Genomic DNA, 23,046 nt, shown 5'->3' on the forward strand with positions numbered 1-23,046 from the left:
TACAAACCCAGGCACTGCAACTAGGTTAGAAAACACGAGAGCCACAGAGGTGGGGTAAACACAAGGCTTCATGGAGCCGTGAGGTCTAGCCCCCAGCACTGGACTAGCATCTGTTGGAAGGTGTACATTTTACCACCAGTGGGGGCACCCCAGGGTCAGCAGAGGGCCAGTGTTATTTTAGAGGAGACGCTGCTTCTTCACAGTTGGCCCCTGACTAGGGAGTCAAAGATGCTTAGAAAACAGACGAACTGGGGAAGAACACAGCTATCCTAGTCACTAGCCCCTTCCTTGTAGCACTGGGTCATCTAAGCTCCAAATGCTTCAAACCACAACCAAGCAACCTGTGTGCCCTCTGGGTGAGGATTAGAGCCCCAGAAGAAGACAGATGTGGAAGGAAAGCAAGATCCAAGGATTCTGTGTTGGGCTGGGCGTGTTGCTCAGTGGTAAGAGTGTAGTGTACATATATGAAGGGCCTGGGTTTGATCCCCACACCACAGAGAGGAAAAGGCGTCAATAGGGAGTGACAGCTCTCCAGTGAGATTGAACCTCCCAGTCTCACTTTAATTCTGCCAATCTGAACTTGGAAGGAAAGGTCCTGAGAAGAGCACAAATAAGAAGAGGTCCCTGAGCCCTGATCAGGCCCAGCTGGGTGAGGCCTGGCTCTTTACCTTTGATAGTCCTGGAGGACTGAGGTCCACCATGCCCTGGGGTTGTCCCTCCAACCAGGAAATCTTCAGAGGGTTATCCACCAGGCCCACTTCATTCTGGACAGCCAGCTCCTGCCAAACAGAGACCCAGTCCTCATCTCATCCATCAAGTTAGCCATTAAATTGGTTCTCTCTATTCCCCAGAAAGAACAGAACCAGCATTCTAGTCCCACAAACAATGATGGCAACCTCAACTACCATAAATGATAGTGTGCTAAAACTCTGACCCTTCTCATGGGAAAAGTGGTGGGGATCAATCTTCTGCTTTGAGGGAGTAAGAAGAAGGAGTGGGAAGGAATTCTGGGGCTCAAATCCTGGAGGGGTGCAGGGTGGAGGGTGTGCAGCCAGCTGGCATGAAATTAAAAGAGCATTCACCCTAGGATTTGGGGGGGTCTAGGCTCTGGGATGGCCTAGCGGTCACTTGGAAGTATGGATTACCAACTTGGAGGGCCCATAAAAGTGGGTCCCTGTCCTAGAATGATAGGGACACCAGTGGTCCCCAAGTCCCCTGCAGGACTCACCGCAGCCTTGACAGTTGCAAACTCCACTATGGCAGTGCCTACTTTCTTACTTGAAAGCACCAGGTTGAGAACTTCACCATACTGTGGAGATAAGAGTGTCTAGTAAGCATGACTGGGCTGCTGGCCATGCCTAGCACGTGCCAGAGACCAGCCTGGGCTGCCCTGAGGCCCACTAGGGCATTGTTAGCATGAGGATAACTTCTTATTGCTAGAGGCCCAGAGAAGTGAGATCAGAGATGAGATAGAAATAAAGTTTTTTTCAGGACTGAAGGACAACAAAGGAGATGAGCAAAGGACTAAGGACAGAGGCTGGAATAATGGCATAGTTGCCTCAGCTAGTTGAAGGCAGTCATGAAGATAGGGTTTTCATGCCAGAAATGCCTCCCTCTCTCCCAGCACACTCAGCCAAGCCCATGCTTCCAAGGTAAGGGCTAGATGGGTAATGAAGGAGAGACCTGGCTGGAGTGGGCACATAGCAACCCAAGGGATAGGAAGATCATAGATTGGAGAAAAGTCTTTAGGCTGTCCCATGGTCAGCCTAAACAAGAAATAAGAATAACAAAAAGCAGAGATGTTCAGGGGCATAAAAAATCCTGGGGTGTAGGATAAGCTATGTGCTGAATGACAGGAAGGGAGAAAGTCAGCAGGGTATACCTTTTGCAAGAGATGCAGGAGGACATCTTTGGAGTAGCCACCCTGGGACTCATCCTCCTTCTTGCACTTCCATTTTAGCTAAAAAGATAGATCAATAAAGATTGATCTTTGGCTGAACAAAACCAAACTCACAACTGAGCTGGACAGTCTGAGCAGATGCCTTGCTCATTTTTAAGCACCACCAAAAACATGTTTTCCTGGTGAAAACAGAGGCAGGGTGGCCTGCTCACCCTTAGCAATGCTTCCCACTCCTGTAAGTCACTCTCTTTAGAGGGCTTGGGAATGCTCTACCCTGCAATCATCAGGTCTGAGAGCTGCCTTCCATGGCAAGCTCTGAGGGCAGTCCTGCTTTCCAGGAGGCTGAAGGATGGAAAGGATGTGGCAGTTGTGGTGGTGACCTTAGAGACCAAATATCCCTGACGGACCACTAAAACCACATAAACCATCTGTTCTTGTGAGGATTAGGTGCTATGGGGTAGCCCATAGATCCCGCCCAGGCTCACCTTTAGTTTGGGAGTTCCTCTGCATTCAGTACTTTCTACCTTTCCTAGAAATATTGGGAAAAGAGGAAGATAAAATATGAGGTTCTTCCAGAGGTGAGGCAGCCAAAAGCCAGAGGACCTAGAAAAGGTTATTTCTGACCAAGGGCAGTATCTGCCCTACCCTACCTAATGAGGGCCTGGTGGGGACATTGCATATCATCCAACCCCATCCCCAGGGTGGCCTACTTGGCTACCTCCCAAGGGTCATCTGTTAACTCTTTCCAAATGAAGAGTCGGGAGCACCTGCTGGGGGCAGGAAGCAGAGACAAAGACCACATAGTTCCACTGAAGCAAAGTCCCCCAGGGCCCTTCCTCTGCGTGGGACTAATACTAATGTGGCAGGAGATCCCAAGGGGAGTAAAAAACGTTCCCCAAGAACTGGTATGTTAGAATACGGTGCCATGGGTTCTAGGAAGTGGAAGCCTCCACAGCCATTTGCTCTGGGCAAGGGGGAGCTGCCCTTAAGGAGAGACAGGAGAGGGTGGTGTTCTCACCTCTCAACCTCTGCTCACGGTCCTGACGTATCTGCTCCTGGATCAGCTTTTGTTGCTCTTCCAGCTGTCGGGAACCCTCTTCTCGTAGGCGTGCAATCTACAGAGCAGGGGGCGGAGGGGGAACAATTCTGTGCAGACCCAATTTCAGGTTGATTCACCTTGTAAAGGTCCCACCTGCACGCTAGGGCTCAGCAACCTGTGGGTGGAACAAATCACCCATCTCCCACAGAAGAACGTGGGAAGAGCAAGCCTCCCTACCACAACAGTCATCCAAATCCTTCCTCTCCCCACTCCTCCTGCAGCAGATGGCCCACAGGCTTACCTCTTGTTCTAGCGTCCTGGTGTTCTGGCTCTCTTCCTCCTCCTCACTCCCCCGGGCCTGGGCCTGCTGCTCCCGAGCCTCCAGGTCTAGGCACAAGGGTTGAATGACCCAATCACTGGTCTGCAGTTTCTGCACTGACTCAGATCACCCTAGCTCTGGCTGATAAGACCACACAGTAATTCCTGCCCCCTCCTACCATGCCCATTTGCTCCCAAGTTACTTTCCACTAAGAAAGTCATAGCACAGAAGGGGTATGGGATCCAGTCAAGTGACCACGGTCTGGAAGAATTAAAACAGTTTACATCAATTGAGCTGGTCCTCTCCAGGCAGTGAAAAGGGTACAGGTGGTCACTTATGTCAGCAGCTCAGGACCTTGAGTCAGGGATGCCTTTGGATAGAGTTTCTGGCCTCTATTTATGTGGTTTGGCACCACAGCCAGGACTTTGCCTTGGCTTTGATTCATTTCCCACCACTGAATTCAATTTCTCATTGTCTCCCTTACCTCCCGCTTGAATCACCTTTACCAAGCCTTACTTGTAGACCTGGTAAAGTGGCTCTTCCAGGGATGGGCAGATTGGTGGAGGATACTTCAGATCCCGGAGCCCTCCTGCCTCTCAAGAGAAACTTGCTTGTGGTCCTGTGTCAGGCCAGATGCCATGACAAACCATTCTTTCAGGTCTAGAAGTTACAGCTTTCCTTTTTACATACTTACTTACATAGGATCTCTTTTTATTTTATTTTTGCAGTGCTGGGAAATCAAAATCATATACTAGGCAAGTACTCAACCACTGAGTTATACACTCCCCCATTTTTATAAATTTTTCCCACTGGGGATTGAACCCAGGGGTGATTTGCCACTGAGCTACATCCCCAGTCCTTTTCATTTTTTGAGACATTTTTTAAGTTGCTTAGGGCCTCACTAAATTGCTGAGGCTGGATTTGAACTTGTGATTTTTCTGTCTTAGCCTCTCAAGTTGCTGGAATTACAGGCATGTGCCACCTTGCCTCGTTCCATCTTTTTTTTTTTTTTTTTGGTAGAGAAATGGATGTACTCGGAGCTGGAAACAGTGGAATATGCCTTTTGAGGCAGGAGGATCACAAGTTAGATGCTAGCCTGGGCAATTTAGCAAGACCCTGTCTCAAAACAATAAAAGAAGGTATGGAAGATAGTTCAGTGGTAGAGTGCCCCCCCCAATTCAATACTAATATCAGAGGGGGAAAAAAAACAACACTGAATATGCAAAATCTAAGAAGGGAATAAGACTGAGAACAGAATGTCTGAACCAATCTTCTTGGGTTGATGAAAATGTTCTAAAATTGATTTTTAGTCATAGTGGCAAAATCTGGTAAATTTAATAAAAATCATTGAATCATATAGTTGAACTGAATCAATATTACAATATGTAAAGAGTACCTCAAAATAAAAGCTGTTCAAAAAACAAAGCTCAGGGCTAGAGATTTAGTTCAGTGGTTGAGTGTGGGGTGGCTCTGAACAGGAGCTGAGTACGCACCCCCCAGCTTTGAGTAATGGGGGTGTGGAACTGGCATCCCACGCAGCACGAAGCAAGCGGGCCTTACCTTCGCAGGTAAGGAAGTACAGCTCTGGGATTGGGCATCACCCAATGAGACTGGGCTACAGCCCCCTGTTTGTTGCCTTATTTGGGTGGAATATTCTATCAAATGTCTTTCCCCTAATAAAAACAGGATTTCGGGGTACGCTTGCTCTCTTGCCTCTTGCCTTCCTTGCTCCCCTTGCCCTTTAGCATGGGAGCTGACACATGAGGTCTCAGAGCCGTCCCTGACCCCCGAAAAAGGTATTTCTGGTTTGTGTGGTCTTTTCGTTGCCAGTGCAATTCACGTGGAGTGACCCTGACTCATGGCAAGCACAGGAGTGGGAGACAGTAGAGCACTTGCCTAGCATACCTGAGGCCCTGAGTTTGATCACCAACCCAGAAAGGGGGAAAAAAATCAACTAGCCTGGACCGCTTAGAATTCTTCTGAGGGAGCATTTCAGGAGTGAAAGCTCTGGGCAGAGATGAGACTAGAACAAATAAAAAAAAGACCCAACTTACCATGAGAAATAAGAACACTGATTTTACTCATAACTGTATGGGTTTAAATCCCAGCTCCAGCAAGTTTCTAAACTTTAATAGTAAATTTAGTAATTGCTATTATTTCTAAGGGGGTCTTTAGGACCCAACCTCTCAGAACAATTTTGCCCAGAACCTGGACTAAGAGACTTTGCATTGCTGGAAGTGAAGCTCCAGGAAGAAAAGTAAAGAAAGTGAATGAAAATGGTCAAGGAAGTTCCAGGCCCACCCAGCACCGCAAAGTCACCTACCAAGCTTCACTTTCTTCCTTTTCTCATCGAGTTTCTGGGTCCTCTCTGCTGCCTGCTTCTTGGCTTTTCTGACCTTGTCATATGCAGCCTGACAGGAGAAAGGAACACAGAGCAGTGGGTCAGCCAGAAAAAAAGGACAGAGCCTCAGCAATCTCCCTAGCCCCTGCCTCCTAGCCCAGAGTCATCAGGGCAACAAGTAGGAGACTGGCTCTCTGGGGCTTAGACAAGGACTGTGCCCCATGGCAGAGGGCAAAGGATCAAGGCTGAAAGCAGCAGTGGTCTCTAACCAATGGCAACTTTACACATACTTACCCTGGCTGCAGCATCAGTCAGTACTTCCAAGGCCTGAGAGAGCTGGTGGAAGAGTTCAGCTAAATAAGGACCCAGAAAACAGAGTAAAGAAAGTTAGACTTGGCAATGATATGCTCCCTCAAAAAAACACTTTTTAGCCACAGGAGGGCAGAAAAACTAACATCAGCAGATGGCAGACCTGCAAGGAAGAGTGAGTGCATCAGCAACTAACTGGATGCCCTAACGTGAAGCCCAGACCAGGCCATGAGCATCTACACTTCAGAATATTCCCAAGCAGAGCTTAGGACAACACCCAAGTGACTAACTGGGTCTTTTCCTTCCCATGCCCTTGGAGTCTCACCTGCTCTGGGATTATCAGGATTTTTGTCTGGGTGACAGGATAGGGCCTTCTGCCTGTATGCCTTCTTCACCTAGAAGAGTCAGAAGATGTGGTCATCCACTCCTCTCACAGTGACAGAGAAATCTTGATAAAACAATAAAAGAAACCCCATGCCCATCTAAAAGAAAGGCTGCTGGTTCCCTCTTCATAGCCACCATGGAGATTTGCAACTGAGGAGACAAAGGCTATGGAAGGAGCCAGCCACTGCTGCCAGCAGAGGAGCCAGGCCTACTTCCCGCTCAGTGCTGAATCTCACCACTGCTATGTCAAAGGGTCTCCTAAGGAGCAGAAGCACAGTATTCTGGTCTCTATATAACCACCTGCAAACAGCTATTCTCTACACAATTTTGGTAGGCATGGAAGCTAGGGCAACCTTTCTGGAGGAAAATTGTGCCAAATTTTAAGATATACTTTCCCTTTGACCCAGTCCTAGGAATTTGGACTCGTAGAGATATGCCAAAACAAATACTCAAGAAGCTTACTGTGACACTGTTTATACTAGGCACCCACTGGAACCAGCCAGATTTTCATCAACAGCGAGACCCATTTAAATCACTACAATAAGCTGGATACAGTGGGGCACACCTGCAATCCCAGCTACTGGGGAGGCTGAGGCAGAAGGAGCACAAGTTTGAGGTCAACCTGGGCAACTTAACAAGCCCCTGCCTTAACAAAATAAAAAAATAAAATAGGCTAGAGGTGTGTGGCTCAGTGGTTAAGTGCTCACCTAGCATGCACAAGGCCCTGGATTCAATTCCTAGCATACACACAGAAACATTACAATAGCCAGAGGTCTCTATGTGCTAAGAAAGATCTTTAGAATAATATTAGTAAAACAAGCAAGGTTCAGAACAGTGTGATTACTTTGGGATTTTAAATTTAAAAACAAATGGGACACAAAGTTACAGATATATATTTTTTTGTACCAGTGATTGAACTCAGGCATGTGTACTGTTTTATTTCTTTCTCAAGGCAATCATAAGGAACTTTTTTTTTTTTCTGTTATACCACTGGTAAAATTCTTTTTTATTCTTTTAACTTCACTGTGATTCCTAGGAAAATCTTGGAAACTATCAGTAGAAAAGCTATATTACTAAGTATTGGAAGTTTCCAGGAAAGAACACCTAATCAGTTTCCCTGGATGGGAGTCTTCCTGTTCAGTAGTTCCTTGAGGGCTGGTAAAATCCCACCCCCTAAATACTTTCCAATATATTGTTGAAATATTTAAGATTAAGGAAGAATGAACATATTAAAACTAAAATTTTCCAACGGTGACAGAAATGGAGTTGAAGCCTATTGAAACAGTTATTGACCACAATTAGTCAAAAAATAGACATTTGTGCAAGTCTGTCAAACTGTGTTTGTCAAAAATCCTGGGGATGATCCATTTAAAAATATTTTTATTACATTTTTCTTATGAATCAGAGAAATATGCCAGATGGTAGAAATTTCAGAAAAGAGGTCTCTGACATTGACAGATTGAAAGGTGAATGGAGTTTGGAAGACAAGGATTTGGGTATGCAGATCAGAGGAGAGGAACTGAGAAGTACTGGCTTCTTACTTGCCCATTTTGTTTTTTGAAAAGAGACTAGGCAGGGGAAGTGGGAATACAGATTTTTCTCCTTTCAGCACCCCTGTAATTTAACAGAGCCACAGAAGGCAGTGAGTGTTGAGGTGTGGGCATGATTTCAAAGATATAATCTACTATTGTGCTTCTCAGGAATGAAATGAAGGAGAAACTGAGAACAGTGTCTCCTAGATGCAAAAAGCTGAAATGTAGACCATGTATTCATCCTTGTCATACTTCATTTTTTTTTCCCCTCAGAATTATGGATTTGCTTGTCTTATATGGCTTTTTTAACTTCTAATTTCATTGTCCAGTTGGTTTATTTAATCTCCATCATTAATTCCCTAATTAGCAGGTTTTTCAACCCATTTTATTTTATGAAATCCCTATATTTTTCTTAATCACAAAATGGATTAGGTAGTTTTTTAGTAATAAAAGTTGATATTAATGTGTTGTAACATGGTAGCATGTGGATTAATCAACATTCCATACAGGTAATAGGTAATTAAACAAATAAATTAGTAAGGCAATTTCAGATAGTATAAAGTTCTGTTATGAAATTAGGGAGGGGACTGGAATCATAAGGAACTTAATGGTGGTCTCCTTTGGCTAGGATGAAGGTGGAGGGGTAGGAAATATTTACTTTTCATTTTATACCCTTCTGTGGTTCAAACTGTCAAACCTTAAACAGGTCTTTTAACCTTCTTAAACAGGTTTATCATTTTTCAATACCCTTAGTGGGTGATTTATGGTCCTTTTTTTTTTTTTTATTGTAACAGGGATTGAACTCAGGGCACTTGATCACTGAGCCATTTCACCAGCCCTATTTTGTATTTTATTTAGAGATAGGGTCTCACTGAGTTGCTTAGTGCCTCGTTTTTGCTGAGGCTGGCTTTGAACTCACAATCCTCCTCCCCAGCTACTGGGATTACAGGCGTGTGCCACCATAACCATCTAAAATGGTCCACTTTTAGTTTTCATGTTTGTATTTCTCCATATTAAAAAGAAAAAAAAATCCTACTATTTCTCATATTAGAAAAATAAGGAATCATAACTCCCAAGATTCTCTTTCACACATGACCTACCTAGTCATTGTAAGTGAAAGGATAGTAAAAAAAATCACAGATTCTGTCCCTGCTTCCTATTGCCTCCACCCCTCACTTTGGCTCTGTACAAACTGTTGCTCAAACTCCTGGAGGAACAGCTAAACAGACTGGCTTTCCAGGCTTCACAGACGAAAGCAATAAGTACTTCTACACCCAAGCGTGCTAAATAAGGACCTTCAGAAGCAGGCATCCAGAATCTGCCATCTTCAGGGAAAGCCTGCTGGGCAGGTGCCTGACTCAACTCCCACCTACAGAGCCAGGCACCAAGTCCATGACCTTTGTAGGTGTGCTGCCACCTGCTGGGCCATGGCCAGTCCCACACCTTCACTAGCCAGGGCAACCCAAGCCTTTCTTTTGGCTCTCCTGACTGAGCTCAGAGACAGGTATGACTCCCTGGACAGGCCTTGAGCCATAAGCAAGCAGATGTGCCTCCCTCCCTGCCTCCCACCTTTCCAATCACCTACCTATGCACACCTGGCCCACCTGCTCACCAATTAGCTCTGTTTTCAGGATTAAAAAATAACAATGAAGCCAGGCATGGGGAAGCATGCCTGTAATCCCACGGGCTCAGGAAACTGAGGCAGGAGGATTGTGAGTTCAAAGCCAGCCTCAGCAACAGTGAGGTACTAAGCAACTCAGTGAGACCCTGTCTCTAAATAAAATACAAAATAGGGCTGGGTCTGTGGCTCCATGGTTGAGAACCCCTGAGTTCAATCTCTAGTACACCACCGCGCCCCCCCCAAAAAAAAACAACAAAAAAAAAAACAATGAGCTGGGCACGGTGGCGCACACCTGTAATCCCAGCAGCTCGTGAGGCTGAGACAAAATACAAAATAGGGCTGGGGATGTGACTCAGTGATGGAGTGCCCCTGGGTTCAATCCTTGGTACCAAAAACAAACAAAGAAACAAACAAAACAATAATAAGGGAAGGGAAAAGGACAGCTTTCAGGATAGTCTTACTTTTGCAATGTCATCTTTATCGTTTGTCTCTTCTCCCTTTCACTCGTTTGGCTCTGTGCTTCCCTCAGCTTCATTTCCTTTTTATTTTAAACCAAACTTTTATTAAATACTTCATTTGCTTTTTTTTTTTTTTTTTTTTTTTGAGGTTCCTAGGTTAACTGGATGGTGGGTGTCTTTCTAACCCTTCCTCTTTTTTTTTTTTTTGTACCAGGGATTGAACTCAGGAGCACTTGACCACTAAGCCACCTCCCCAGCCCTATTTTGTATTTTATTTAGAGACAGGGTCTCACTGAGTTGCTTAGCACCTCGCTATTGCTGAGGCTGGCTTTGAACTCGTGATCCTAGTTTCATCACCAACATAGAAAGGGGGGAAAAAATCAACTAGCCTGGACCTCCAGAGTCGCTGGAATTCCAGGCATGGACCACGGCGCCCGCTCTAACCCTTCCCCTTGATCACTCCAACACATGGAAGCACCTACACACACTGATAAGAGAGGGATGGGGTTGTTGGCTTACCTCCACCTTTCTCTGACCCCCTTTGCCTTCACTCTAAGATGAGTGAAGGGAGAGACAGGGAGAAGGGGCCATGAGTCTTGGGAGCAGTCTCCCCCATATCTTATGGCCTCAATCTGCAAAATTGCCCGGGGAATAAATTTCCCCATTACCAGGATTAGCAGGTGTGCCCTATGGATAAAGAGAATTTTGTGGAAGATTTTTTTTCTTTTGTATCATGGGGTTCTTATAAAGTAGTTCATATGCTTTTTTTCTGTAAATCTGGGAGGGAAAGTAGAAGGGAAAGAGAAGCATGAGAAGGATCAGAAAGAAAGCAAGATAAAAAGGGATAGGGTGAGTTGGGTAAAGATAACTCCTTTGTTTCTCTTTTCTATTCTTTTTGAAAAAGTGCTATATGAATTTCATTCCAAAAGAATAATGTTAGGGCTGGGGTTGTGGCTCAGTGGTAGAGCGCTTGCCTATCATGTACGAGGCACTGGATTCAATTCTCAGCATCACATATAAATAAACGAAAAAAATAAAGATCCATCAACATCTAAAAGAATTTTTAAAAAAGAATAATATTAAATATTGTTCTGTGTTTTAAAGTTCATTTTAGATATACTATATAAGATAATTAATTGGTTTTTCACTTAAATAGAGAAGCAAAACTGTTCAAACAAAAAAATTATGTAACAATGGAAAGTTAATCTACATATTAATTTACTTCCTTCTCAATTCTCTTTCCAGAATGTGTTTCTTTGACAAATGTCTATAACAGTCTCATGAGATTTTACTTAAGTCAACCAGTACAGTTATATCTAGCTTATCTCACTCCCTACCTAGGTGAACTCTACCCTGTCTCCAGCCTTCCACACAACCAAACACAATTGCCTGGACCCCCATTCCCTCAAGACATGGCCTGTGCCTCAATTTTCAAATCAATTTTTTTTTTTTTTTGGTGCCAGGGATTGAACCTAGGGGCATTTAGTCATTAAGCCACATCCCCAGCACCCCCTTTTAAAAAAATATTTATTTTTTAATTTTAGGTGGACATAATATCTTTATTTTATTTTTATGTGGTGCTGAGGATCGAACCCAATGCCTCAGGTATGGAAGGCAAGCTGGGCCACAACCCTAGCCCCCCAGACCCTTTATTTATTTATTTTTATTTTGGGACAGGGTCTCATTAAGTTGCTTAGGGCCTCATTAAATTGCTGAGGCTGGCTTTGAACTCATGATTCCCCTGACTCAGCCTCCCAAACCCCTGGGATTACAGGCATGCACCACTATGCCCACCTCCAAACCATCTTTTTTATTTTTTTAATATATATTTTTTGTTGTAGTTGGGCACAATAGCTAGATTTTATTAATTTTATTTTTACGTGGTGCTAAGGATTGAACCCAGGGCCTCACATGTGCTAGGCGAACACTCTACCACTGAGCCACAACCCCAGCCCTCCAAACCATCTTTTAAAGATGTAAAGGGCTGAACATTCTGTGTTGAAGCTTCTCTAAGGAAAAACAAAAAACAAAACAAAAAAAACCTGCCAGTGTCGTGCACTGGCCAGGCATTAGCAGGAAGAGAGATGAAACTCTTAAAGTGAAGACAAGCTGGTATTCATTCCTAGGGAGGTATGAGTAAGGGGATAAAGATGATTCTGGGAGCTTCTCCCTGCAGCACTGAATCTACCGTACCTACCCATTAAAGAAGCATATAGATATGCAGGGGCTGATGTGAGGTTGGGGATACAAAGAAAAATCAGGAATGTTAACAGAATGACACAGAAGAGGAAGACAATGGTTAGCAAAGAAGATGCCAGTATGTGGGATGCCACAAAAGTGGTCCACAATAATGGAAATAGAGAAGGGAATGGCTAATTTATCCTTGAAAGCTTCCCAGAAGAGGCAATATCTAACTAGGTCTTGAAAAGTGAGTGGAGCCAGGCGTGGTAGTGCATATCAGTAATCCCATCAACTTGGGAGGCTGAGGCAGGAGAATCAGGAAGATCCCAAGTTTGAGGCCAGCATCAGCAACTTAGTGAGGCCCTAAGCAACCTAGTGAGGCCCTGTCTCAAAATAAAAAATTAAAAGGGCTGGAGATTGGTTCAGTGGTTAAGCACTCCTCGGTTTAATCCCCAGTACAACCTCTCCTCCACTCCTCCACCCCAAAAAAAGAAACGTGATGGGGTTCTCCAGGCAGAGAGCCAGAAAGAACATTTAAAACCCAGAATATAAAAACACCTGGACTTCTCAAGCCCCAGACCAGTTCAGAGGAGACAGAGAAAAGTTTTGTATAAGGAAAAGGTACTAAGAACAGAAAAGGTCAGGAAAAAACAGACATAACTGTAATAAAACATGAAGGGGCTGGGAATGTGGCTCAAGTGGTAGCACACTCACCTGGCATGTGTGAGGTGCTGGGTTTGATCCTCAGCACCACATAAAAATAAAATAAAGGGGCTGGGATTGTGGCTCAGTGGTAAAGCATTCGTCTAGCATGGGCGGGACCCGGGTTTGATCCTCAGCACCACATACAAACAAAGATGCTGTGTCTGCCGAAAACTAAAAAATAAATATTAAAAAAAAATTCTCTCTCTCTCTCTTTAAAAAAAATAAATAAATAAATAAAGGCATTGTGTTGTGTTCATCTACACCTAAAAAATAAATGTTAAAAATAAATAAATAAAATAAAGATATTGTGTCCACCTAAAACTAAAAAATAAATTTAAAAAATAAAACATGGAGATAAAAATAATGGTTTTCATCAGAGGATGTTTTGGTAAATTAAAAAAAAAAAAAAATTTAAACAAAAAACAGTAATAGAAAACCAAGCATGTGACTTGCATCTGTAGTCCCACCTACTCCAGAGCCTGAAGTGGGAGGATAGCTTGAGCTCAGGAGTTTCACCAGTCTGGGAAACCCAGAGAGAACTCCATCTAAAAGAGAAGTACCTTGGGCTGGGGATATAGCTCAGTTGGTAGAGTGCTTGCCTCAAATGCACAAGGCCCTGGGTTCTAATCCCAGCACCACAAAAAGAGGTACTTAAGATATAAAAATAAAATAAAAATTATCAGGCACAGCCTGAGAACTGCAAATTTAAGGCCAGCCTCAGCAATTAAGCAAGGCCCTAAGCCCTGTCTCAAAATAAAAAATAAAAAGGACTGGGGTCTGGGGATGTGGCTAAGGAAACTCCTGGGTTCAATCCCCAGTATCTATATAAATAAATATCTGAAAAAATAAAAATTAGTTCAAAGTAAACTAATTTACTTCCTACTAATTTGTAGGAAAGAACAGATAAATACAAACAAATTCAATATACTTAAAATTTATTACATTAAGTGAAAAAGTTAGATCTTCATCTCAAACCATATACCAAAATACTTCCAGATATATTAAAACAAAAATATAAAAAACAAAACTAAAAAAATAAATGGGACTAATGTACTTTCAAAATGACAAGCATAAATAAAATCAAGGGGAGGAAACCACATAAAAGTTTCTCTAAGTCAAAAATCACAGACAAGCTTGATACGATGGCATGAGCCTGTAGTCCCAGCACTCTGAAGGATGAGGCAAAAGGAACACCTGAGCCCAGGAGTTCAAGGCCAGCCTTGGCAACATAGTGAGACCCCGTCTCCAAAAAAAAAAGAAAGAAAGAAAAGAAAATCACAGACCAAATTAAAAGGCAGGAGAAAACGAAAACTGAGGGAATTTTCTGCATGAACTCTGACAGACAACACTTTCCTTACTCTAAAATGAACTCATGTAGAGACCTAAGAAAAAACAACAAACTATAAGAAAAAGGAGAAAGAACACAAAGAGACAACTAGTTCATATCAGAATATAAATGGTTAATAAAATGAAAAATGATTTAATGGTGGATTCTAGAATACAATCTGGCAGAACATATCAGTAGGTTTTCAAAAGTTCAGACCTGCTGACCCAATAAGCCCTCATCTAAGAGTCTGTTCTAAAGAAATATCTAGAAATTCATACAATATTTATAAATGCAGCTATTTATGTATAACATTATTCATAATAGAGGAAAGTTAGAAATCATTTAAATTCCAAAACAAAAATAGTAGCTTACACTTATGGCAATGCTTACCATATGGCAAATTCTGTTTGAAGTACTTTATAAGTATTAACCAATTTAACACTTAAAATCCCTTTGAGGTAAAAATTATTATTATCTTCATTTTGTAAATGAGGAAACTGACATAATGAGTTAATTATGATACTTAAAATCCATTTAATGGAAAACCACACAGTCATTCCACTAAACAAAAAATATACTCTTTTAGTCAAACACCATAGAACATTGACTCCCATTTCATTTATAACATTAAAGGCTGAATGGGGGGTAGAGGGTTGTCTAAACTTCCACTATCCCCAAATTGTAACAAAACACCCCAAACCTCCACCAGAGTAGAATCAGAGAAGGCCAAATAAGGAGCCAGGACTTTCATTTCTGCCAGATGAAAATACAAACAAACAAACAAAAATCCCTGAAAGACACAGTTATTAACAGTTGATATTTACTGTCTACAATGAACTTTTAAGTAATATAGGAAAAAAAAATCAGAGTTCTTGCATTTTTCTACTATTCTAAGCTAGGAGACAGCATGGTTCAGTAAAAGAGAGGTTTCTAGAGTCTAATGGATGCATCATTAATTTCAGAATTTTCCACATACTAATAATGGGCAAATTACTGAATCTCATTCAGCCTCAGATTCTTCAACTCCAAAGTGAGAAAAATAAGCCCCACATCCAGGGCTATTGGAAGAATTAAAGGAAAACAGTCCATGCAAACACCTGACAAAAAAATGAGGCCCTCAATATTTCCCAAATGCCTCCCTCACCGACTCCTGGAAGTAGGGTAAGTCACAACATCAGCTGAGTAGGATGCCAACCTGACAGGGTCTAGGAATGGACCCTGGTCCACGGTGGGTGCAGGTAAACCCAATTTGAATTCTCTAGGTGGGCAGCCGATTTCAAGTCTGCTACAGGGCAGTCCTTAAAGTCAATCCTTGGTTGGTCCCCAGGGTCTCTGAAATATTCTCATTCAAAGAGGTACAAGGATAGGTATCCTGAGATCTTCCAGAGTGACCATGAACTAAAACCCAGCTGGTCTAAGAAAATTAGTCAAGTATATCTGTCTTGATTAATTATTACTGTATTTGGCTAAGTCTGCCCTAGGTAGGACCCATTCCTCGGTTTGAGCCTGGAAGTCAGTTTTGACTTTGAACCAGTTGGTCTGGAGTTTGGTACTTTGCATCATAATAAAATGGATTCTCAGTTTAGTCCAGCCCTCTAGGAGTGACTGCTGCCTTAAAAACTTCTCATCAGGTAAACATAACTTTTCTAAAGCGGGCCTTTGAAAAAAGCTTCTGATCTCTATATTACTTGTTTGTTTATTTATTCATTTTTTAATATTTTTAGTTATATATGGACACAATTGTTGGCAGCTGCCACATAGGAACTGAGCACTTCTTAGCTTTGAGCGATGAGAGTGTGGAAATGTGGCAAACCAGCCATGGGCTCTGTGTTGTGTGTGTGTGTGTGTGTGTGTGTGAACTATAAGCATTGAGCGTACAGGGTGGACTGAACCCACATGGCCCCTCTGTTTGAGAGGCGACACCTATGATCCCCGCACAGCACATGAGATGGGCATAGCCTTCCTATATGTCTTGATGACAGCAAGACATCAGGCAGCTAGACTCAATCCCCTGAAACCTGACCCCTTGCCTCATTTGAATGGCTTCTCCCCAATAAAAGGGTTCAGCTGACATTCCTCTCTCTTTTCTTGCCTGCCTTGACCCCCTTGTGGGAGCTGCAGCTGAGAAGCGGTTACTGAACCCAAAGAAAAGGTAGGTTCTGTGTCTGTGTCTTTATTTATTCCCCAAAATCACTTGGAGTGACCCTGACGGGTTTAGTCGTGTGACGCAACACACAATACCTTTATTTTGTTTATTTATTTTTATGTGGTGCTGAGGATCAAACCCAGTGCCTCACACATGCTAGGCAAGTGCTCTGTCACTAAGCCACAACTCCAGCCCCACTCAATATTGTTTATTATGAAATAACCCTACCTCATGAGTAGCTCAAGAGGCAATAAAACAGAATTTTTCTTAAGTATGATAAAGTTGGAAGGAGAAGAAAACAAGAAATACCACTGTAGAATGTAGAACAAAGACAGGATTGTGGAAACCTATGAATCTCAGGCTGAAAGCTTCTCTATATAGCTGTGCTTACAGCTGCTGGGATTTAGGTGGGTTGAAGCAACCACAGCAAGTTGCCAAAGGCTCCTGGATTTTCTTAAACACTTGCACCTTTCCCTCTTTACCCACAGGAAAGGTTTCCTCTGAGTTCCTTGGTTTCTCTACTGCTTGCATTCCTGAGACTTCACAAAGAGGAGGAGCTGGGTAATAGTTCACTGACTTCTCACACAACCACGTTGGTGCAGACTATGGTTTTTCAGAGGATAAAGCTGTCTCTAAGGCATAGCCCCAGAATGACAAAGATCTGAACAAAGTCCCCAGAAGGAATTCAAACTGGTATTTACAGAAGCTTGGTCTTTCTCTTGATGTCTTTCTAAATAGAAAATCTGCCTGCCTACACCTATCTTTTTCCATCCTAGGACACTAGTTGAGTTTAATTTGTCTTCAATGCCTCAGGATCATCATCCAGAACATAAATTACTAAAGGCACAACACAATCAAGTGCTACTGAGAGCAAACTATGAGGCTTTTTCTAAGCTTCTCTAGGTGGCAATGATCTTTTTTTTTTTTTAGTTGTAGATGGGCACAATGACACAATATCTTTATTTATTTATTTTTATGAGGTGTTGAGGATGGAACACAGTGCCTCACCTGTGCTAAGCAGGTGCTCTATACTGAACTACAACCCCAGCCCAGACAATAATCTTAAATTCTATTCCTTTTGGGCTGAGGTTGGAACTCAGTGGTAGAATGTTTGCCTGGCATGTGTGAGGCACTGGATTCAATCCTTAGCACCACATTTAAAAAAGAAAAAAAACTGCCAGGTGCAGTGGTGCATGCCTGTAATACCAGCAGCTTGGGAAGTTGAGACAGGAAAATCACGAGTTCAAAGCCAGCCTCGGCAACTGTGAGGCACTAAGCAACTCAGTGAGACCCTGTCTCTAAATAAAATACAAAATAGGGCTAGGGATGTGGCTCAGTGGTTGAGTACCCCTGAGTTCAACACCCAGTACCAAAAACAATTCTATTCCTTTTATTGTTTTCTTATCACTTCCCTAGTCAGTCTCCCTTAGACTGTGCCAGATCCATCACATCCCTCGAAGTTGCTCCTAATCTGCTATTTCATTTCTGGTTTGGCCTGAAAAATGAAGACAAATATATATATATATATATATATATATATATATATATATATATATATATATATATATATATCTCCACAACTATACCTCAAATTAGAGCTTTCAGGTAAGAAGGAACAAGGGTTCCCCTTACAAATACAGTGAATATGCTTAAGGGACAAGGAGTTTTGCTCCTCCCAGGGCCCAGAAGAGCACACTGAATAACACCTGTCACTTAGTAGGCACACATGAAATATCTGTTGAATGAAAGGAGCAAGCATTCATTTGTTCTTGACCAAAACACAATTAAAAAACCTCAATTATGTCAACTACTTCATGCCTACTAAGGAGTAGAAGGAAGTAAGTTGCTGTCCTGTCCCTAAGAGACCTTGCAACTATTTTGCAAATTTCCCTTCTTCCTGCTAAACACCTCTTCCAAAAAACCAAGTCTGGAAGAACTTACTCAAGCAGACTGCAAGGATAACTACAGGGGTAACTAAATACTATCCACGCCCTCAACATACCCCAACAGCCCATATCACAGAGGAGAAAAAAGAGTAACAAATTAGCAGCCACCCATCCAACCCTTCCCCTGAAGCTCCACAACTGGTTCTATCACTTTCAGCAACCAGAGTGGGGTGAGGACTGGGGGAATCCTGCAAGCTGGTTGCCTGCCACCTCCACTGGGTTTTGCCCCAGGCACCCTGCTAGGACTCTAACAATCCTCCTGCCCCAGTTTCACCTCTTGAGGGGAAGCAATTCCTGACTCACCCAAAAAAGCAAGGCGCTGAGGGGTCCAATAAATAGAATAGTGCCATCATTAACTTAAAAGAAAGGTACCCTACAAATAAGAGATTATTTCTTAAAAGACTGCTGTCCTTTCTTATAATACAACTTGGAGCCAGGTAAGTAAGTATATAAGTAATTAGGCCCAGTTCGAAAAAGCCAGGCTGGTAGGATGGACTCAGATAAGAACACACTTTATGAAGGCAGACCTATGTGACAAGAAGGACTGATTGAACAAACCATCTGGGGTGAATCAGCTAAATATCCATTACCAGACCCACTTCCAACAAAGGAAACAGCCTGTAATCATGGTCTGGGCAGTCATTCTCCCCAGGCCTCGGGGAAGCAAACATCTCTTCATTCCCTCATGAGCAAGAAAACCAGAGATTGACTGCCTGAGCTCACAGGCAGGAAGCAAACCACAGGACTCTGGGCACTGAAAAATGCCTGAAAGATTTCTAACTTTCACTCCTTACAGCATGTGGCCAAATTAAGACAGCATCACAAGGAAATTCCGAAATACCTGGGCACTGGAGATTGGAGGAGGGGGGGGTCTCCTAGGGCTTAGCACAAGCTGAGAGGGAGCCAGCCACTCCCTAGACCAGCCCCTTGAGTTCACTGACCTCAAAATAAGTCTGTTGGTGGAATGAGATGATTCTGGGGAAAGCTAGACCTCACACCAATGTCTCCCTCAAACTGCTAACCATGGCTCATGATCCCAACTCAGGACAGGGACCTATGCCACATGGAACAACCAGAGGCATCCACTGACTTGCTTCTCCCCAAATCTTGGCCCCTATGCGTCCTCCCTTCTCACTCTTCCAGTACTCCCTCCTGGGCTTCAGCTCCTGTCCTGTCGTCCTTCTTCTCAGCCCACTTCCTCAAATCAGCTACCCGCCTGGAACACTGCCCACAGCCCTCCTTCTCCTTCTCGGATGACACCCTTCTCTCAGGCCTCACCTCTATCTTCCCACCCTTTCTCTAAGCACACCTATCTCAGGCTCAGTCTCCTAATCCCTTTCCCACCTTCTTCACTCAGGTTGTAGAAACTCAGGTTGTAGATTTCCACCCCCCAGATATGTTCCATGGCCTGAGTCTGGCTGCCCCAATTTTACCTATGGCCTGACCTAAGACCTAGGACCTAGATTCTAGCCCCAGAGCAACTCTGTACTCAGTTTTTGCCCTCTCTCAGGAACCGAACTCCCTCTTCTCTGGTATTTCTTGTGCCTCTCTCTCTCTCTCTTTCCTTCCCTTCCTCCCTTCCTTCCAACACTGGGTTCAATCCTCGGCACCACATAATAAATAAATAAAATAAAGGTATTGCATCCATCTACAACTAAAAACATTTTTAAAAGAAAACGAAAAAGAATTGAGTTGAGCTTGTTGTGGAGACATACACCTGGTATCCCAGCAACTTGGGAAGCTGAGATAGGAGCGTCACAAGTTCAAGGTCAGCCTCAGCAACTTATAGAGACCCTGTCTCAAGGTAAAAAAAAATTTTTAAACGTGATATAAAGTGCCCCTGAATTCAATCCCCAATAATGGTTAAAAAAAAAGAATGAAAAGCCAGGCGCAGTGGTGCATGCCTGTAATCCCAGCAGCTCGGGAGGCTGAGGCAGAAGAATCGTGAATTCAAAGCCAGCTTTATCAAAGGCCAGGCACTAAGCAACTCAGTGAGATCCTGTTTCTAAATAAAATACAAAATAGGGCTGGGAATATGACTCAGTGGTTGAGTGCCCCTGAGTGCAATCCCTGGTACCCCCCCCCCCCCGCCATAAAAAAAGAAGGAAAAAAAGAAAAAATAAATAAATAACAGTGTGGGAACAGCAAGATTAAGGAAAGCAGCTATGCAAATGGAAAATATTTTGAATACTGCCATAGTTAGCTAAAATGGAAACTATATCCTGCAGCTTTAATACAAATTATAACACACTTCCTCAAGCTTTCCAGGTCGGTTTACACCTGCTGGATTTAAAACAAGCCAGCAGCTTTACTTACAGAATCCTATCTCTGTGTCACTGATGGAGTCGTGAGGCTCTCTGGGCCCGACAGATTGTCTCTGGTTGCCCTAATTGCTCCTGAAGTATGGGTCATGGAAACTACTGTGAAGACGGAGTAGAAAATTCAGGTTTGGGCAGGGGCTCTGCATTTACTAGACATCTTATGTTGGGCAAATCAATTAAACTCTTTGAGTCTTAGTTTTCTCATCTATAAATTGGAGCTAATGGTCCTTGCCCTACCTTATAGGCTTGTTTTGAAGATCACTTCAAATAAGATAATTTATGTGAAAGCATTCTGGTATCATATAAATGTGAGGTATTATCTTGAATGGTAATGAGTAGCTTACAGCTTACAAACACAAATGAATCATTTCTTTTTATTTAACAGGCAGCCAACTAACTTCAAAATTCCAGAGCCAGACAGCTTTAGCTAGGGATAAGTTTACCATCAGAGAGATATGAAGAAGACCTGAAGGCCAGGTGACAAACAGGCCCACTGTGGGTCAGGCCCTAGGTGAATGAATGACTGCCCTTTTTTTTTGAACCCAGGGGTGTTATACTACTGAACCACATCCCCCAATCCTTCAAAATGCATTTTTAAGCACCTGAGTTCACCTGCCAAGATTGAGTGAGCTACCTACCCTTCAAAGGGCTTCACATGAAGAGCAAAGCTGCAAAAGATAGAAGAGAAAGATACATGGGGACTGGAGATATAGCTCAATTGGTAGAGTGCTTGCCTCGCATGCACAAGGCCCTGGGTTCAATCCCCCCCACACACACAAAAAAAAAGACACATGTAGGCTGGAAAACCTGGACTCTAGTCCAGGCCTGACACTTACTCCCTAAATAGTCTTAGACATGTTTTATAACCTCTCTGGACTAATGAAAACAGTAAATGGTCATGACAATCCCATCTAAATCTGCTACGATATATTCTTTCTCTTTCAAAGTCTTACACAAAATGCCCCCCTCAGGAAAGCCTTCCCTGATCTTGCCAATCATCTGAATTGTGTCTTCTTTATTCCTATAGCATTTTTCTTGTACACTTTTACTGAATCTCTTTCATTCTACCTCATGTTCATTGTTTACTACACTGTGTGAGCTGCCAGAAGGCAGAAGTGGCATTGTATTCAGCATTCAAATCCCACCATGCCCACAAAGAACCATGTCTAGCTGAGCACATTGGTGTACACCCGTATTCACAGTTACTTGGAAAGCTGGGGAAAGAGGATCACAGATTAAAAAATATATATATATATATATATTTTTTTTTTTAGTTGTACGTGGACACAATATCTTTATTTCATTTTTATATGGTGCTAAGGATCGAATCCAGTGCCTCATGTATGCTAGGCAAACACTCTACCGCTGAGCCACAACCCCAGCCCAGAGGATCACAGATTTGCGGCTAGTTTTAGCAACTTTGTGAAGCCCTAAGCAACTTAGAGAAACCCTGTCTCAAAATAAAACATAAAAAAAGACTTGGGATTTGGCTCAAGGGTAAAGCTTCCCTGGGTTCAATCCCCAATACCAGAAAAAAAGAACCTTGTCCATAGTGATGGACTCCACCAATCTGTTGACTGGAGCAAAATAGTGAACTTGATTTTATTCCACCTCCTTTAAACCCTGACCCTGCCTCAATCAAGAATCACTTTGTTGTGTTGTCAGGTGAATCAGCACTGAACTGTCAGAAATGGAATGAGTAAGAAGGGTAGAGGGCAACCTTGGACACAAGTTGAGGGATTGTATTTGATTTTAAAATGCAAAGACAAGGGGTTGGGGATATAGCTCAGTTGGTAGAGTGCTTGCCTTGCATGCACAAGGCCCTGGGTTTGATCCCCAGCACTACAAAATAAATAAATAAATAAATATATAAATAAAAATCTGAGAGGACAAACTTGGTGCAGGTCTGTAATCCCAGCTACTCGGGAGGCTAAAACAGAAGGATTACAAATTCAAGGCCAGCCTGAGCAACTTAAGGAGGTCCCTTCTCAAAATAAAAAATAAAAAGGACTGGAGATGTAACTCAGTGTTAAAGCACCCATGGTTCAATCCCTAATAATGCAATAAAGAAACAAACCTGCATTGACAATGACAATGAAAATAGTAAGAGCTACCCTAGAGTAAACACACTGTGCCAGGTATCATGCAAAGACCGAGCTTCACAACAATGCACTCAGGGAGAGAATGCAATCATTCTCATTTTGCAGATGGGGAAAACAAGGCACAGAGAAGTTAAATATTTGCTCACGGTCACCAACTAGGTAAATTACAGTCAGTATCGAGGCAGCCTAACTCCAAAGTTCACTTTCTTAACTATAACTGAAAGTGAGTACAAAGGTGATTATAAAGGTACAATTCTCAGCCTTGCTGAGGTTTCTATCCATTTTCAAACATTGTAGATGTGACAAGTAACAGTTCTTGGTCTCACTTAAGAATAGTTATAAAAACTGTTACTTTCTACACCAAGTTTCTAAGAAATAACCTTCTGATTAGGAACTTCTAGGAGACTTACAAATG

General features: G+C 42.8%; 1 protein-coding gene across 1 annotated transcript in view; it reads right to left on the reverse strand.

Annotated features, from left to right (window-relative positions):
• Nucleotides 1-23,046, reverse strand: part of Dnajc17 (DnaJ heat shock protein family (Hsp40) member C17) — a 36,799-nt gene that overhangs the window by 5,292 nt on the left and 8,461 nt on the right. Inside the window, exons 2-10 of the mRNA XM_027925394.3 lie at nt 6,234-6,303; nt 5,894-5,952; nt 5,582-5,669; nt 3,241-3,326; nt 2,919-3,015; nt 2,386-2,429; nt 1,883-1,960; nt 1,229-1,309; nt 669-779 (exon numbers count right to left, since the gene is read on the reverse strand). Coding sequence (XP_027781195.2) covers nt 669-779; nt 1,229-1,309; nt 1,883-1,960; nt 2,386-2,429; nt 2,919-3,015; nt 3,241-3,326; nt 5,582-5,669; nt 5,894-5,952; nt 6,234-6,303 — 714 coding nt within the window. The remainder of the gene's footprint in view (nt 1-668; nt 780-1,228; nt 1,310-1,882; nt 1,961-2,385; nt 2,430-2,918; nt 3,016-3,240; nt 3,327-5,581; nt 5,670-5,893; nt 5,953-6,233; nt 6,304-23,046) is intronic.

This window comes from Marmota flaviventris, chromosome 2 (genome assembly GCF_047511675.1).
Source record: "Marmota flaviventris isolate mMarFla1 chromosome 2, mMarFla1.hap1, whole genome shotgun sequence".
NCBI lineage: Eukaryota > Metazoa > Chordata > Mammalia > Rodentia > Sciuridae > Marmota > Marmota flaviventris.